This window comes from Kwoniella europaea, chromosome 1 (genome assembly GCF_036810445.1).
Source record: "Kwoniella europaea PYCC6329 chromosome 1, complete sequence".
Lineage (NCBI taxonomy): Eukaryota > Fungi > Basidiomycota > Tremellomycetes > Tremellales > Cryptococcaceae > Kwoniella > Kwoniella europaea.
Window position 1 is genome coordinate 2,191,664 of NC_089487.1, and position 15,084 is coordinate 2,206,747.

The following is a 15,084-nucleotide window of genomic DNA, read 5'->3' on the forward strand; positions in this document are numbered from 1 at the left end:
ACATGGCATAACATCACATTCCACTCAATTGGTCCCCCAAATATTCGACGAACACGAACAATAATCCGGTTGGATTGGGATTGGATTGGTAGATCTCAAAACAAAACTCTTTTCGTACGTACGATACGATATAAACATATATTCGACCGAAGATCCAAAAATTCAAAGAGAGTGCGAATACCAAAATAAAACATGTGAAAGACTAACTGGGGAGTACAGTACTCGTGTAAGTAAACTTACGTACATGAGATCTCAAACGTCCGGAGTTCCGAATTTGAAGTTAAAATTATTATTTCATAACCGTACCGTACCGCAAACACCGTGCGTACTTCAGCTGGGACTGCATATTGTATCCCGCGGGATTTGGGCAAGGAGGCTGTGGACGGTCCATAATACATTATCGTCTCGGCCCGTTTGGACATTTTGTTCAATGTCTTGGTCTTATGTCTGCAAGAAGGTCGTAGGTGACCCATCATTCGTTGAATGCTTGAGTATGTATAGTCTCTTGCCTCAATCTCATTCAACTTACAGGAAAATGGCACATTTATTTCATATACGACAAGTAGCGAACTTGCACATGTGCTTTGTGGAAATCAAACGGTCGATCTCATCATAAGAATTCAAAGGATCAACATACTGTAATACCCCCACTTTAATGAATTAGACAAATACCGCCGGCATATTTTTCACCCCACCTAAATCCTGGAACATAAAAACTTACGGAACGGAAGAATCTATCATTATTGGTACGACGTACGACTGTCTTTACTTTTTAATCGAATCCCGCTAGGTAAGGCCGCCAATCGGTTGTGCACGGACGAAACATAAGCAAGATCTTCAGCATCAGCACTAGAGGAGCTCACAAATTAAACCCAAAAGATCCATCGCAGTATTACGGAATAGACATGATCCGGTGCAGTAATTATCTACGAGCTCGTATAAAGAAAACAAGTTCCGTCCGGATTCCCAATATCGACATAAGCGTGAATACGGTTCAGATCTAAAGGAGGAAATAGGAAAAAGAGAGAGATCTACACTTTATCTCCATCCAATCTAATCGGATCCAATCATTTCGCCTAAGTCGGACAGTTATTCGTAGTCTTATTCTTATGGATAATATGTCGAATCTTTTAGACGAGATGATCTCCGCTAGGCTATACAGCTTTGCTTTAATGAAGTAGAGTAAATCGTAAAATAAAGCAAGATGGGATTTTTCACTCAGCTGATGAAAATCTAAGATTGTGATTGATGACGAATCGATCTTCATCAGGGAAGAAGTTGACGGGAAAATTATCGATTGTCGGTAGTTGATGAGACCATTTTAGACGAGTTGTCTGAAAGTTAGACTTATCCTACCTCTCCTGACCGAGGGTTCTTTAGGTATTTCATGCTATGAGTGACAACAAAGAGATCAGATTGAATATCTCCGGGGTATCGCCTTTCCGTTCGAAGATGGACATTTCGGGTTGGGGAATTGGAGGGGATTAGAAAAGAAGATTTGACTTACCTTCCAAAATTCCTGGGTTCTTCCTGTCAAATTTTGTGCATGATAATGATCAGATCACAAACCTTGCGGAACTTTTAATTCTGCCAAGAGAGACGGAGCCTCGACTCACCTTGCATTATGACCAGACTACCATTACCCAGACTACGACCGACAATCAACGGATCTTCATCAGTAACCTCATGCCCGCGGGTTATCGAAGCTCTTACTCACATCCAATTTATTTTCTTCCTATCTTCCAATCCCTCTTCTACATCTTTGGTCATATTACTTTTACTATTCTTGCTAGGCAGTCTGGGTGTCATGATGAATTTCCTTTCCGCCCCCAAGGAGATAGAAGCAATGACGAGGTTGTTTAGGTTATCAGAATGTTTGCTATGGTACGATCATTTCCATTAACATATACCTCAGCTTGACCTTTTCTTGTCCATTTTACACCGTTCAGACGCATTGATTGGACCCCGTAGTGTATTGCACCTATAAGGTAGATGCCGACTCACCCGATATACACATTCCCATCATCATACCTATTCAACATACAATGATTGAACCTCACCCCTAAATCCCTCTCTAGCCTCTCCCGTATTTCCTCGAGTATGGGAGGGAAGGGATGATGCATGGTGATTGATGATCCGGAATATGAGAGGGTCGAATTGGGTGTGGTGGAATATGCTGCGATTTGACGGGATTGGGGAAATGTGCGACCATACAGTTTCAATGTCGGTTGGTCTATAGGTCGAGCTTAGTAGCTGTCTCCTTTTGTGCAGAATGGAATAGGCGAGAGACTCACACCCTAAGTTCGAAAGATGTTTGGAATTTTAGCTTTTGTACACTTATATAAGGGATTAGACTGAAGAAGATATAAAGGACTTACAAGTATCTAACTTAAGCAAATCATCATACCATTTCTGAGCGTCTTCGAGATTGATGAACTATCCATTCAAGTTCCTCATGAGCAACGAATCCACCAATCGGAGAGGTTGTATAGGATAAGCCCTCGAAACCCACCTCCGGCTGATAATAGACATCACCTCCATATCCCAAACCCTCTACTCTCCACCTATTCACAAAAGAAGGTAAGGTGATTTGCTGGAATTCATCGGTCGGTTCATGTCTCGTCTGAGGTTTGGCTTTGTCCGTCGATTTGGCCTTATTGGGCCTTTTAGCCACTGATGGAGGCCGACAAGGGGAGGATGAGGGTCTTTTCCTGGAGGACATGGTCGTTGTGGATCTATCTGTATGCTTGTGAGCTAAATGGCAGTGAGATGAAGGGTGATCGATCGATTCCAAGTTCTAAGTGGACAGGTATGGTGGAGGAATTCTGCAGTGTCAGAAAATCCAGGCACGGTTATATTCGAAAGATGAAAGATGAAAGTTGAATTTGTGTATTTCTGATTCATTTCAGTGTGTGTTATATATAATCTACAACCTATAATTTACCAGGGGCTGAGAAAAGTCCAGAGCAATCACATCAACGATTGATCAACTCACGCGAAAGCATGTCCCTATCCGACTTGGCTGAGCCCTCTTCCCCCTCTTCCTCCTCGTCTTCCGCTTCTCAAACCTCAGTCCAACCCACTCCCACTCGAATATCACTCACCGTCCCTACCTCTCTTCTAATCCTACCACCTACAGCAGCGTTGATAGGACTCTCGATAGGTCTAGTGAGAGGAGGTAATAGATCGAGACTGAGGTTCTTAGCTGAGAATGCTCATAGACAACCTAAAACAGTACAGGGATGGGTGAGTAATTTATATCCAAATATGAAAAGTACTTCGAGATGCGAAGCCAAAGTACATTATTCAAACATATCACATCTGTTCATGTTAGAACGATAGTACAGTCCACTCCTCAGACTGTATCAGAAAAGTTTAGAATCCCCCTAGATTGTTCTACGCTACACAATGTATATCGCTCAAAATACATGCTCGCTGACGTTTACAACTCTCATAGTACTTCTACACGAAGACCCGTAATTACCGAGTATTCTTCGGTGCCGCCAAAACAGGATCAAAATATGCCCTAGGCCTGGGAGGGGCAACAGCGACCTACGTGTTACTCGATGAAAGTATAGGGTATGTAAGAGAAAGTATATTTGGACCGAAGGGTGTACAAGATCCTACGCCTGGTGGGAGGGGTTTATTGGAAGACAGAGAGAAGAAAGAAAGAGTTAGTTGGAGGAAGGGTGGGGTGGGGTGGGAAGATGGGGGTATTGCTGGGGGGTTGCTGGGGCTAGGTGTAGGTGTTGGATGTGAGTTTACTTGATTGCAAATTTAAAGAGATATCGATCTGGTTTTATTTTCTCTGAGAACATTTGGTGAGGTTGGAGGTACTTACGTCTCAAATGTTAGACCGCTTACCCCGTCCACTCTTCATTCGATCTATAATAATGGGAACACTCCTTGGAGCATTAACATCCACAATGCAAGTTGCTCAAGCGCATATAGGTAAAATGAGAGAAGAGGAGGAACTGAAAGTCGCAAGAACACAGCCTGAGACAGTGGCTATAACGACGGAAGAAGTGATACCGACGTCTAATAAGACTATAGGGGACAAGTCGATGGTGATAGATCCTCAGAGGGAAGCTATGCCTGTTGATCAGATACCGATAGATGATGATGAAGGTAAAAGTTGGTTTGGTAAATTACGGAGTAAGCTTGGTATTTAACTTGTACTGTACATACATGATGCATTAATCAAAAGGACCTCGAATGATGAGGGGGGCGTAAATATGATACAAGTTGTAAGATTTTTCTTGAGTACGGATGATCAGTGAACACTGATATAGAATAATATCTATATATACAAAAGGTAGAAAAGACACTTGGTTTAGGTGATAGGTCCGGAATTAGAGGGTTCGCGGATGTGATCACTATCTCTGGCAGACACCCTTCGCATCTCAAGCAGGGATGGGTTGACTTTGACTAGAGACGACAGGATTCGATGAAGTGGCCACGATGTCATCGGAGCAGACATCACCAATTTCTAAGTGTGAGATCCATATGATCAATATTGTGATATTCTTGGCGATGTGTTATATTGGTGTATGGAATGTGCCTCACCGATATTCCATCTATCGACAATTTCACTCTCCCACAAATCCCCATCTTTCTTTCCTCCTCCTCCTCCTCGAGATGATTTGGATGAAGTCAAGAGTGATCCTTGAGCTGTAGATCGAGGTTGTTGTTTCCTGGAACGTTTGTTCCTCAACTAAAAATATGAAAAAACGTCCATCAGCTCGGTCTTTGGTCCAGCACCAGAACATCTAATATCACTGCATACTCGACAATCCTCAGATTATACTAGTGTGATGAGAAAAGACGAGATGCGAAGACTCACTTTTCCTCGTCTCACTCCCCCTTCTCGAGTCTCTTTACCCTTCCCTTTCCTACCTTCTTCACTCAATGGTACCTGCCCCGGTTCAAGTTCATCTTCACCTGAAGAAGAACCCATAATTTCATCCCCTTCTTCTCGTGCTTCCAGCTCGTCCTCTCCATCTTCACCCTGCACAATCTCTCCAGAGCTACCGGAAGAGTCAGTATCGGACAGATGGTCGTCTACGTCCATCGATGTGCTCTTCATCAGTGGGTGGTGGGTTTTGGTACCGAGTCCGGCTGTAGGCGATGGAGGTGGGAGGTCGTCGGCTGGTGGGCGGACGGGAGTTGAGTTGTGTGATGAAGGTGGAGTGAGCTCGGCCATGTTCGTGGACTGCAGTATGAAATGCTTATGTACCAGTAGTTAGGGAGCTGAAAAGGTGGAAGATGGATAGTTAGACAGACAAGTTGAAGAACAGGACAAGAATGGTTGATGCAATAGCACTGAGTGACGTGCATGCAAATTGGAGTGGAGGTTGAACCGCTTTGTTGTTCTTCCTGCCCACCATACCAGAGTATCATTTTCTGTCTCTCTTCACAGTCACACATAGCAACCCACAGAACGACATTGAGACAGATAGCCACAACGAATAGGAACCAAGAGATACAGCTTATACACAACTCTGAGAGAATTCGAGTAACAATCCAAAACGATGTCTATCGAACCAACTATAAAAACATATCATTCAGCCCTTCCCTCCCCTATACCCAACTCACCTTCATTCGTGTTCCACCTCACTAGACTGGTCGACACATTAATGATATGGGTAGGGACCGGAACACCATCCGACCCAAACACAATGGGAGGTGGGGGTGTGATCGTGTCGGAGAAGAAATTGGCAAATGATTGGGCTGTCGCTATGCCGTCTAGAGGGGTGAGCTATCATCGCAAGTGACATCCGTATAGGCAAGCTGACGTTTGATGGTACTCTATAATAGAACATACCCGTTACTTCTACATCGGTGTATAGGGCTACAGCGAATGATCATGCTTTGGGCATGTCCCAGCGGTTGGGTAAGTTCATCTGAACTTGAGTTATCTCAATGATTCTGTAAAGGGATGTATACCTATTCGGTTCGCCTGAACCCAATCTGACTTGACTGCGTCTTTCTCATGTGCTATGATCGATCACATGCTGATATACATCTGCCTGGTTGCAGCTCGTAAATTCCCAAATAACCAGATACACCTCTCTCTATCTTTACCGTCAACGATGACATCCCAGAGCGGACCTAATCTAGATCCATACGCCAGTAAACTATTACTTGTGATGGAGAAGAAGCTAGGTAGTTGGCTGAGTGAAGTGTTGGAGGCTGAGAAGACTAGTGGAATATGATAGGTGAATGAGACTTGGGATGCGATTCCTCAATCATCATACGATACCATGCATGTATAACATCTTGTGTTCTTGTTTTCTCGACTGACCACTGATCCCTTGGCATGAGAGCCTAAGCGAGCCATGATCATGTTGATTGCATTGTGAACAATCATGTGTTATATCGTATCGTATCATATCACCACTACTATATGGATCATCGTACCACAATGAAAACTGACTGACCATTCGCTCGATGATGAATGACGATGACAGGACGCGCCAAAACCGTAAAACCAGTAAAACTCTATTCACCCTCCATCATCATCTGATCATCATCAACATAGACAGACAACTTGATCTTCTCATTCCCTTTCTCTCCTGCCTTCACATACACCTATACTACCATATAATACACATACAAACAATATGCCAGACTCACAACCGTCCACAGGGGAGGAAGGGACAACCACAACAGTCATAACAGCCACCACCCATCTTACTCTTCCTGCCCATCCCATTCCATTAACATACGACGAACTCAACCCCCGATCTAAACCAGAGGAATTCTTCGGTCCAATCGGTACTTTCGGCATCACCCTCCTCGCACCGCTGTTCACCTACATATTCTTCTATACCTGTAATGATGCTGTGGGATGTACTCCCACCACGGTATCAGGTTGGAAATACGCTTGGAGCCTCGTAGGCAACTTCCCTTCCTCCGCGGGATATCTCTGGGAATGGAAGGCTTTCGCAGTATATCTAGGATGGTATGCTTATTGCATAGTGTGTTGGAAACTCTTACCTGGAGATGTAATCAAAGGGAATTTGTTGAGGGACGGAACGAGGAAGAATTATAAGATGAATGGTGAGTTGGATAGTACCGTCTGACAGATTATATCTGTGCTTTTACTTTGATCTTTCTGGTCATCTTCACTATATTACTCGTCTGGTCAAATGGCATGAACTCGTTGATCAATCGTATGCTGATATCGTGTTGATGTGGTCAGGTCTATACACCCTCATCCTCACTCTCGGTCTCTCCGTTGGTATCCTCCTTAACCCAGGTGGTATCGAGCTCTTCACCTGGTTATACGATCACTGGGTCCCATTGGTATCTTCAAGTTTGGCTATGGCTACTTTCCAGGCTTTGTGGATATATGGATATAGTTATTATAATGGTGAATTGTTAGCTTTGGGCGGTAACTCTGGTAATTTCATTTACGATGTGAGTATACCTTCCTTCCTCTTTTTCCCCAAGATATATCTCATCTGTTTCCTTCTTGGGAAAGCACATTGCTTATCCTATATCAATTATCGCGTAGTTCTTCATGGGCAGACCACTCAACCCCCATCCTCCCTTGTTCCCCTCCTTCGATATCAAGACTTTCAACGAGGTTCGACCAGGTATGATCCTCTGGTTATTGCTCAATATCTCCTGCGCGTGTGAGCAGTATCTCCGTCTCGGTACGATCACAGACTCTATGTGGGTCGTTTTGATCTTTGAGGGTTGGTATACCGTAGATTGTTTGATCCAAGAAGTGAGTGCGGGAATCTTCCTCTACTTTTCACTGATATCCCCAGAAAAAAAAAACCCTTCATATTCCCTTCTCACATACCATAGAAGTGCATCAAATGAGACGCTGACCTTTGAAAACCTCGTTCAGCACACAATCCTAAACCAGATGGACATAACAACCGACGGATTCGGCTTCATGCTTTCGATGGGTGACCTCACCTGGGTACCATTCACTTATGGTCTACAAGCTCGTTTCCTTGCTTTTAATCCTGTTCATATGGGTCCTATCTACACTTCCATAGTAGTAGCTATCACTCTTGTCGGAAACTATATCTTTAGACAGGCTAATAATGAAAAAGGCAATTTCAGAGCTGGAAAGAACCCCAAGAGTAAGTGAACGTGTGATGTCATACACCATGAACTTTGGTCCAGAACATGCGCTGATGAAAGTTTTGATGGACCTTGGTAGACCTCGAATATATGACTACCGAACGAGGAACTAAGCTTTTAACTTCGGGTTGGTGGGGTAGATCAAGGCATCCTGTAAGCTAACCCTTCTTCGTGCAGATATGTTAGGCTGACAATGTTCATCAACTCTCTTAGAATTACTTTGGTGATTGGCTCATGGCGTGAGTACAGGTCACTAGCAGAACCACACTGTACAACGCTGACATCCGTTTTGGATCGTTGTTATAGTCTAGGATGGTGTCTTCCTACAGGATTCTCCACGCCATTGACATATTACTACATCGTCTACTTTGTGATCCTCCTTGTCCATCGACAAATCAGAGATGATGAAGCTTGTAGACACAAATACGGGAAAGATTGGGACAAGGTGGGTTGGGTTCAGTCTATAAAATTAGAAGGAAAGTAGCAGCTAATGAGATGTCATTTTCATGTATAGTACTGCGAAAAAGTACCTTACAAGATTATCCCTTATATCGTAAGTTGACTTTGTATCACAATCTAATTACCTAGCTAATCATGTTGAATCAATGTAGTACTAAACCAAACCCTCAGTACGCATCGCATTCAATCTGTGATGATAGGTCGATCTGGGTTAGAGCATCGGAAGTGTGGATGATTGGGGTGGAAGGTATGATGAGATCTGAGAATTTATCTGTTCATAGATCATGATCCTCATATTATTAGGTTAAAGTGAATGTGAGAAGTCGTGTTTACCTATCTACTGTAGAGGGAAGAGTGGTTCGGGGTAAGAAGGCGCAATTATCATAAGAATCGTTTTTTACAATTACAACTAGTTACAATTGAATAATAATTTCCGCAATACACTTCGTAATGCATGATTATAAGATGTTCACTCAGAGACGACAGGCTATGGGCGTCATTGGAGGTAGGTCAAGCGACATTTGGCACTTATGCATTCAGACGACATGACCAATAAATCAACGAAACGAAACTAATCTAACAAAGATAATCCAGACCGTAATGGTAGAGCGACAAGAACGGAAGCAACAGCCTACATCCTAAACAGAGATGAAAGATCATAAAATGGAGAAAAATGCCCAAAAAGTCCCTATGTCGAGATATGAAAAACAGAAAAGGAATATAGATTACTACTAAAAACGTATTATAGAATAATTTGAAGCGGTATATGATAAACACTTTGATAGAAACGGGAACAGGAATGACAAAAAGATAGTGATGAGATGTGGAAAAAAATAGAAAGATAGATGAACGATTTTATTGACTGAAACCTTGAGCTCCTATGTCAATAGGACTAGAAGGATCATAAGTGTATCCTACACCTGGAGGAGCAGGGAATGGGAAAGATGGACGGTGCCTATATATATTATTTTATAATGTCAGCCATCTATATCGACTATCTGTTTGTTGTGATCTCACTTACCATCTCTGCCATGATTCAGGCATAGCATCAGCACTTAGTGTTTTTTCCATCTTGGCGCCCGTCTCAAGTGGTGGTGCCAGGAGTCCATCGGTCTGTTGAAGGCTGTAAGATTGACCACTGGGCGTAAAAGGCATAGCGAATACTGGTTTACCATCCGCTCCTAGACTTCCGGGTGCGAAATTCCTACCACCGACTGGGATAGCTACCGTAGGAGATTGATTGTTCCTTTGCCCTGGAGAAGGCATCGCCGAAGGTCTTCGGTATGGATGATGATGCGTAGCGTTGGAGGGTGAACTAGGGAACCTGGTGAATGGAGAAGAATTACCAGAAGAATTATCTAACATGGCGGTACCGTCTTGTTTCAACCCCACGACACCTTCAAAGTATCCATCGGATGTCTCACCCATCGAACTGTTGGTCCTTCCTAGAGATGTATCGATGACTAGTGGTTCAGCCAGAGATTGGGGTACACCCATATCACTGACTACTCTTGACATCTGCTGCTGTTGTTGCTGTCCGATCTCATCGGGGGTTACGATGATCTGAGACGATTCAGACGAGTCTCGCGGAGGTAAGCTCGATAGGTTAGGTGGTGCCGAGGGATGGGAGAACGATGAAGTTGCGGGTAGAGTGACAACACTTGTTACATGATCCGTTGGCGAGATGGTAGGGTGCTCGGGCGTAGGTGGAGATAGTGCGGGTGGTTGTGAGTTGATAGGATACATAGGAGCTGATAAGACCAAAGGGAGGGGCGCAGAACCAGAAAAATTTAGTTAATGACAAGGAACGATCTGCAAGATGATGATACAAACAAACATACTTATGGGAGCTGTAGCACCTTCTTCACCTCGACACCCCTTCACTAGCCAATGTCTTCGTAGGGCATCCTTACGAGAGAAGCTATACGTATTGTCAATGATTGCAGTGCAAGATGCTGATGGATGTGAACTCACGTTTTACCACACTTGTCACATCCAAATGGCTTCACATCAAGGTGAATTCGCTTGTGTCGTTTTAAATCGTGATTACGGTTCTGTATGAAAGCGTGTGAGTTACCGCAATGCACTGGTATCAGTAAATTCACTCACAAAGCTCTGAACACATTCATCACATTTGAAAGGCCTGTCTACCAACGGTAGTCTGTTGGCGAAGGAATAACCGAGATTGGGATTCTGTCTCATATCCATGCCCATGGTGGGTGCAGCCATGGTGTTGTGTCGTAGGAGGGGAGGCTGTTGTAGGGTAGGAGGAGCAGACACCGATGGTAGATAGGTAGGATAAGGTGCAGAATAGTTTGAAGGGTAAGATAGGGATCTTGGCATATCGGCAGACGAAGGTTGAGAGTAAGGTATGGTGTAATAGCTCGATGGGTAAACACCCGCTCGAGGTGAAGACTGTGCTTGGCTTGCGGGAGTACCATACTGTGTGGTAGGTATTTGGCGAGTGTGAGCATAAGGAGAGTAAGAGCTAGCAGTGATGGGACTGGATTGAGAGGGGACTGAGCTCGTCGGTACGATTGACAAGCTGGGTGTGCGCGTCAGTGGAGGTTGGATCGGAGACTGTCTCTCCGTCTCTCCTGAATATGTTCTATAAGCCATTGGTGCGCTAGTTGCGTATGCAGGATAAGTGGGCCCAGCGATCTTATGCGTTTGCTGATAATATGGATATTGCTGATTTATACCAGCTGGTTCAGAGTGATAAGTCGATAAGACAGGTCGTGAAGTTCCAGATGCGGGGATAGACGAGAGTGGTGGCGGAGCAAAGGCAAAGGGCGATGCGGAAGTAGGTGGTGATTGAGGAGGTGGTTGCTGATAAGTTTGTTGCTGATACTAAAAACAGATAGCAGGCGGGGTTAATCGTAAGTCAATGGTTCTCTGTTTATATAGTATAGGTTGAGGGTCAAAGCAGTAACCAAGATGGGTGACGATGATCGTGGCAACCGATGAAGAGAAAACATAAAACAATAAATCAAAATCAAATTGGGAAGCGACGATCGTGTCATCTTTATATGTTGACATTGATGCTAGATCCGTGAACACTCCACCCTACCCTTGATGACTGATGATGGAAGCTGGAGACTAGAGATAGTGTAACGACGTGATATCGTACTGTGAGGTATATTGTCATGTCTAGAGTGGGGGAATCACAGGGAGATAGAACGGTCCGTGTCATGGAAAGGAATATCAGAGAGGCATCAAAGGGGTACCTTGGCAGGTAAATCGAGTGAAAAGATAGTAAGAGATGAAGGGAGGGAGGATCGGACCGAGGGACGAGACAGAAGAAAATACTGTAACATTCGAGTTGTCTTTCGATCGTTGACCTTTGATCGATCTTGATCCCAAGATGCCTTTGCTCCTTTTCCCCCACCCAGAAAGGTCATGTTGATGGTGTGGTGTGCTAAACCAACACAACAACCGTTCCTCTCTCTCTCCCCCCTCTCTACTTTCTCTCCGCGCACTGTCGGATACACACAAGAAACCTTTGATCCGCACAGCTAGTTCCATCATAATGAAAAGACCGTCCCTCAATTGTGTTTGATTGTAAGGATTACCATCAGAAACACAAGGAAGGAAACTAAAATGGGATGATGGAAGGTCAAAGCAGGTAATCTCATCATCTCCATCTCCATCTCATCAATGGCCTTTACTCGTTCGAACGGACATGACGTTGACATAAGACACGGCCGAACAGCAATCTCATAAATCCAAAATCGGTTCCCCATTTGAACCTTCTTGATCACAACGATTATTGGGAAAAAATAAGAAAAAGTGGTTGGATTGAGATGATAATGAAAATTCCGAACGAACCCAAACTCAAAATGAAGAAAAACGGCGAAGACGGCGTGATTGATGATGGGGAGTGGGGAGAGACTTACTTGTTCTCTCCTGTCTCTTCCCTCAGCGCCCCTACCATCGTAACCGTTACCTTGAGGTTGATAATGACCTTCGTTCATTTCTTCTATTCACGGATTGTTGGTGCTCGTTGGGAGGTGGCAGTAGTACAGATTTCGTCTATTTGGAAAAAGTACGAACGAAAGTCAGAAAGATGATCATAAAACACGAATATAGCGATGGTAGCAGTTAACATATAGATGGTTGACGTATGATCATCACACCAACTCACCAAACGGCTAATTTTTGATCAACGACCGATGAAAGTAGTCCTCTTTTTCCATCAAACGTATCAAAGGGCTAAAGAATCTCCAATCAAAGTGATAGATAGTCCTTTAGGAGAAAGTCTAAAACAGTGGAGTGGATGGTGTCCTGAATTTATGCTAAGACCGAAAGATGCTATACACAAAGATACTCTGTAGCTAGCTGAAATGATGAGAACAAGAAGGCTCGTGCGGTTCTGAGCTTGATGGACACACAGAACGAACTGATTGATCCGGTTTTGTATCCGTGCTAGAAATCCTACAGGAACCAGGGGATGACAATCTTCAATTGACGAGTTTGGCGATATGGACGTTGATTACCAAGCGACGCGAAGAAGTGAGAGGAGCGCTCTATTGCAAGTCTATAGTTCTATAGTAGTTGAGCGGTAGTTGAGAAGGAATGTTGTTATACCAAGTGCGACTAGGTGAAAAAGTATGACTGTTACTGTAAAATGTGTATTCTGGGATTACCGAGACGATGATGGTTGATGGGGAGTTTTTCACTTTTTGTTTGATTTATTGTCGAATATGGTTTTGGTTTGATTTGTTCAGTTACAGGACAGGATGTTATTGGAATTGGGAACGATGAGCCGCTGACGGAGGGGACCAGCGGGGGAAGGGCAAAGGGTACAGAGGATCAACAATAAAATTGATAATGTAATCTTGAAGGAGGAAAATTGATTCGAGGTTTCTCTTGTTCTTCTTCTCTTTCTGACTGAGAATATAGGGAAAAGGATTATCGAGCGCGTCCCTGACCCTGGAATGGATTTGGATCGGATTCAAAGAGGAAAAAACCAGCTGTAAATCAAGACCTGACAGCAGCACCAGTTGAGTTGAGTTGACACTAAACTTTTCGGATTAATTGGGTCTTACTTGATAAGTAAGTCTCAGAGGGACGACATATGATGTTTTGTCTGTAGGTTGTCCCTCCAGTCGTAGCCTTCCCCTGCCGGTGATGCCGTCCTGTCGTTGTATCGTTGTATATCTGTACCGTACGCGTGTTTACTGTATATGCTGTAAGGCCCCTCTTGTTGTGAACCCCTAGGATCTGAAGAGCAAATTCGGTTTATACAGAATGCCAAACTTTATTCAGACGTTTGTACGGCAAAGTCGTCAGGAACGAAAGGGAAAATAACGAATTCCGGTTGAAGCGGATGACAAAGCGACAGGAATGATAGACTGGTGTAAGGTGCGGAATCGGGTTAGAATGGGTTTTTAAGGGGGTGTAACACCAGCAGATCGACAGAGGCTTTTTGTTTGAACTACAGAGAGGGCAAGGAAGGTGAAGTAGAGCAAAGAGAGGGGAATGATAATAACCTCTGAATCAAGTTCGAATAGCTCATCCTCTAATTTATCAGTAGTAGGTAGTGATGCATCTACAGGAACCAAAAGGAGAGGACAGTGCAGGCCAGAAAAGGCATGACATGACTGAATGGGGTATCAATGAGAAAATGTCTAGACTGAATGGACACCCTTGCATGGGGAGAGGATGTCGTATGTCATCCTCCCCGGTCCAGTAGGAAAAACAGGCACGATCGATTTCTCTCTCGTGTCGAACTCATCGACCCGTGGGATGAACCAAAAGAGGTAGTTTTCGGTTGGTTCACTCTTGCTCTTGCTCTTGTCCCCTGAACCTGTTGATCAGGACCCAAACCAGAACAAACCATGTTTCTGCAAGCTCTGGAATTCCGAGGGACCGTATCTCATTGTCTGTACAGTATGATCTTACAGTCCGTTTTACCAGATGAGACATGACTGAAAAGATTAGGACTGTATGAGCAAGGTTTCTTGTATCTACAAAAGGCACGGCAATAGAGTTTTTGTATAGTCCGTCTTGTCATTCTGCATCCGATAGACATTCCTCATGTATCTTTCAAAGCTCAAAGCAAAGTCACTGACTTATCCTGTTAATATCTGCTGATCTGATCATGTACTAGTAGCTTCACGCTCGCCAAGTCTCGCTAGATCACTGAATCATCTGATACATCAAATTGTAAACCTGTCTCACATTTCTATCCGCTCAAATCGGTATCTTTCTTTCGATGCTGAACTATGTTCAGCAAGTTGACCGGTGTAAGCGTCGGAGTTGGGTCTTTCTCGATCATGTCTCATGAGCTCATTCAACAATCTCAAATGCCGTTAAAATGTCTAAAGAAAAACGAAATCTCGTAAACGTAATCAAGAATCAAGAACAGTCGATTTTCACCAGCGGAACATCGAGAAGGAGATAGATGGATAGATGGCTGGTATAGATCTGGTCGTATATGGAATAATATCGTGAATGAGATCAACATCCTGGCCGTTGTCTTGCGGAATCCACGAAGGTATCCGTATCCTCATTCCAACA

General features: G+C 43.9%; 6 protein-coding genes across 6 annotated transcripts; 3 read left to right on the plus strand and 3 right to left on the minus strand.

Moving 5' to 3' along the window:
* Nucleotides 1-1,321: 1,321 nt before the first annotated feature.
* V865_000824 (uncharacterized protein) lies at nucleotides 1,322-2,722 on the minus strand (the record flags this gene model as incomplete). Its single annotated transcript, XM_066224652.1, has 7 exons — nucleotides 1,322-1,390; nucleotides 1,508-1,530; nucleotides 1,617-1,648; nucleotides 1,718-1,879; nucleotides 2,005-2,233; nucleotides 2,379-2,436; nucleotides 2,513-2,722. 7 exons carry the CDS (start codon nucleotides 2,720-2,722, stop codon nucleotides 1,322-1,324), a joined length of 783 nt encoding a protein of 260 aa, XP_066080749.1.
* Nucleotides 2,723-3,003: 281 nt separating this feature from the next.
* On the plus strand, nucleotides 3,004-4,172 carry V865_000825 (uncharacterized protein; the record flags this gene model as incomplete). Its single annotated transcript, XM_066224653.1, has 3 exons — nucleotides 3,004-3,246; nucleotides 3,458-3,755; nucleotides 3,856-4,172. The coding sequence occupies 3 exons, from the start codon at nucleotides 3,004-3,006 to the stop codon at nucleotides 4,170-4,172; spliced, it is 858 nt and encodes a 285-aa protein (XP_066080750.1).
* A 231-nt stretch (nucleotides 4,173-4,403) lies between these two features.
* Nucleotides 4,404-5,203, minus strand: V865_000826 (uncharacterized protein; the record flags this gene model as incomplete). The annotated part of the gene is made up of 3 exons (XM_066224654.1): nucleotides 4,404-4,489; nucleotides 4,567-4,714; nucleotides 4,844-5,203. 3 exons carry the CDS (start codon nucleotides 5,201-5,203, stop codon nucleotides 4,404-4,406), a joined length of 594 nt encoding a protein of 197 aa, XP_066080751.1.
* A 328-nt stretch (nucleotides 5,204-5,531) lies between these two features.
* V865_000827 (uncharacterized protein) lies at nucleotides 5,532-6,215 on the plus strand (the record flags this gene model as incomplete). The annotated part of the gene is made up of 3 exons (XM_066224655.1): nucleotides 5,532-5,753; nucleotides 5,818-5,893; nucleotides 6,040-6,215. The coding sequence occupies 3 exons, from the start codon at nucleotides 5,532-5,534 to the stop codon at nucleotides 6,213-6,215; spliced, it is 474 nt and encodes a 157-aa protein (XP_066080752.1).
* A 408-nt stretch (nucleotides 6,216-6,623) lies between these two features.
* V865_000828 (uncharacterized protein) lies at nucleotides 6,624-8,850 on the plus strand (the record flags this gene model as incomplete). The annotated part of the gene is made up of 9 exons (XM_066224656.1): nucleotides 6,624-7,062; nucleotides 7,205-7,422; nucleotides 7,520-7,735; nucleotides 7,862-8,102; nucleotides 8,183-8,256; nucleotides 8,317-8,342; nucleotides 8,410-8,548; nucleotides 8,618-8,656; nucleotides 8,734-8,850. The coding sequence occupies 9 exons, from the start codon at nucleotides 6,624-6,626 to the stop codon at nucleotides 8,848-8,850; spliced, it is 1,509 nt and encodes a 502-aa protein (XP_066080753.1).
* A 567-nt stretch (nucleotides 8,851-9,417) lies between these two features.
* V865_000829 (uncharacterized protein) lies at nucleotides 9,418-11,181 on the minus strand (the record flags this gene model as incomplete). Its single annotated transcript, XM_066224657.1, has 5 exons — nucleotides 9,418-9,517; nucleotides 9,584-10,313; nucleotides 10,404-10,483; nucleotides 10,537-10,616; nucleotides 10,672-11,181. 5 exons carry the CDS (start codon nucleotides 11,179-11,181, stop codon nucleotides 9,418-9,420), a joined length of 1,500 nt encoding a protein of 499 aa, XP_066080754.1.
* Nucleotides 11,182-15,084: the final 3,903 nt, after the last annotated feature.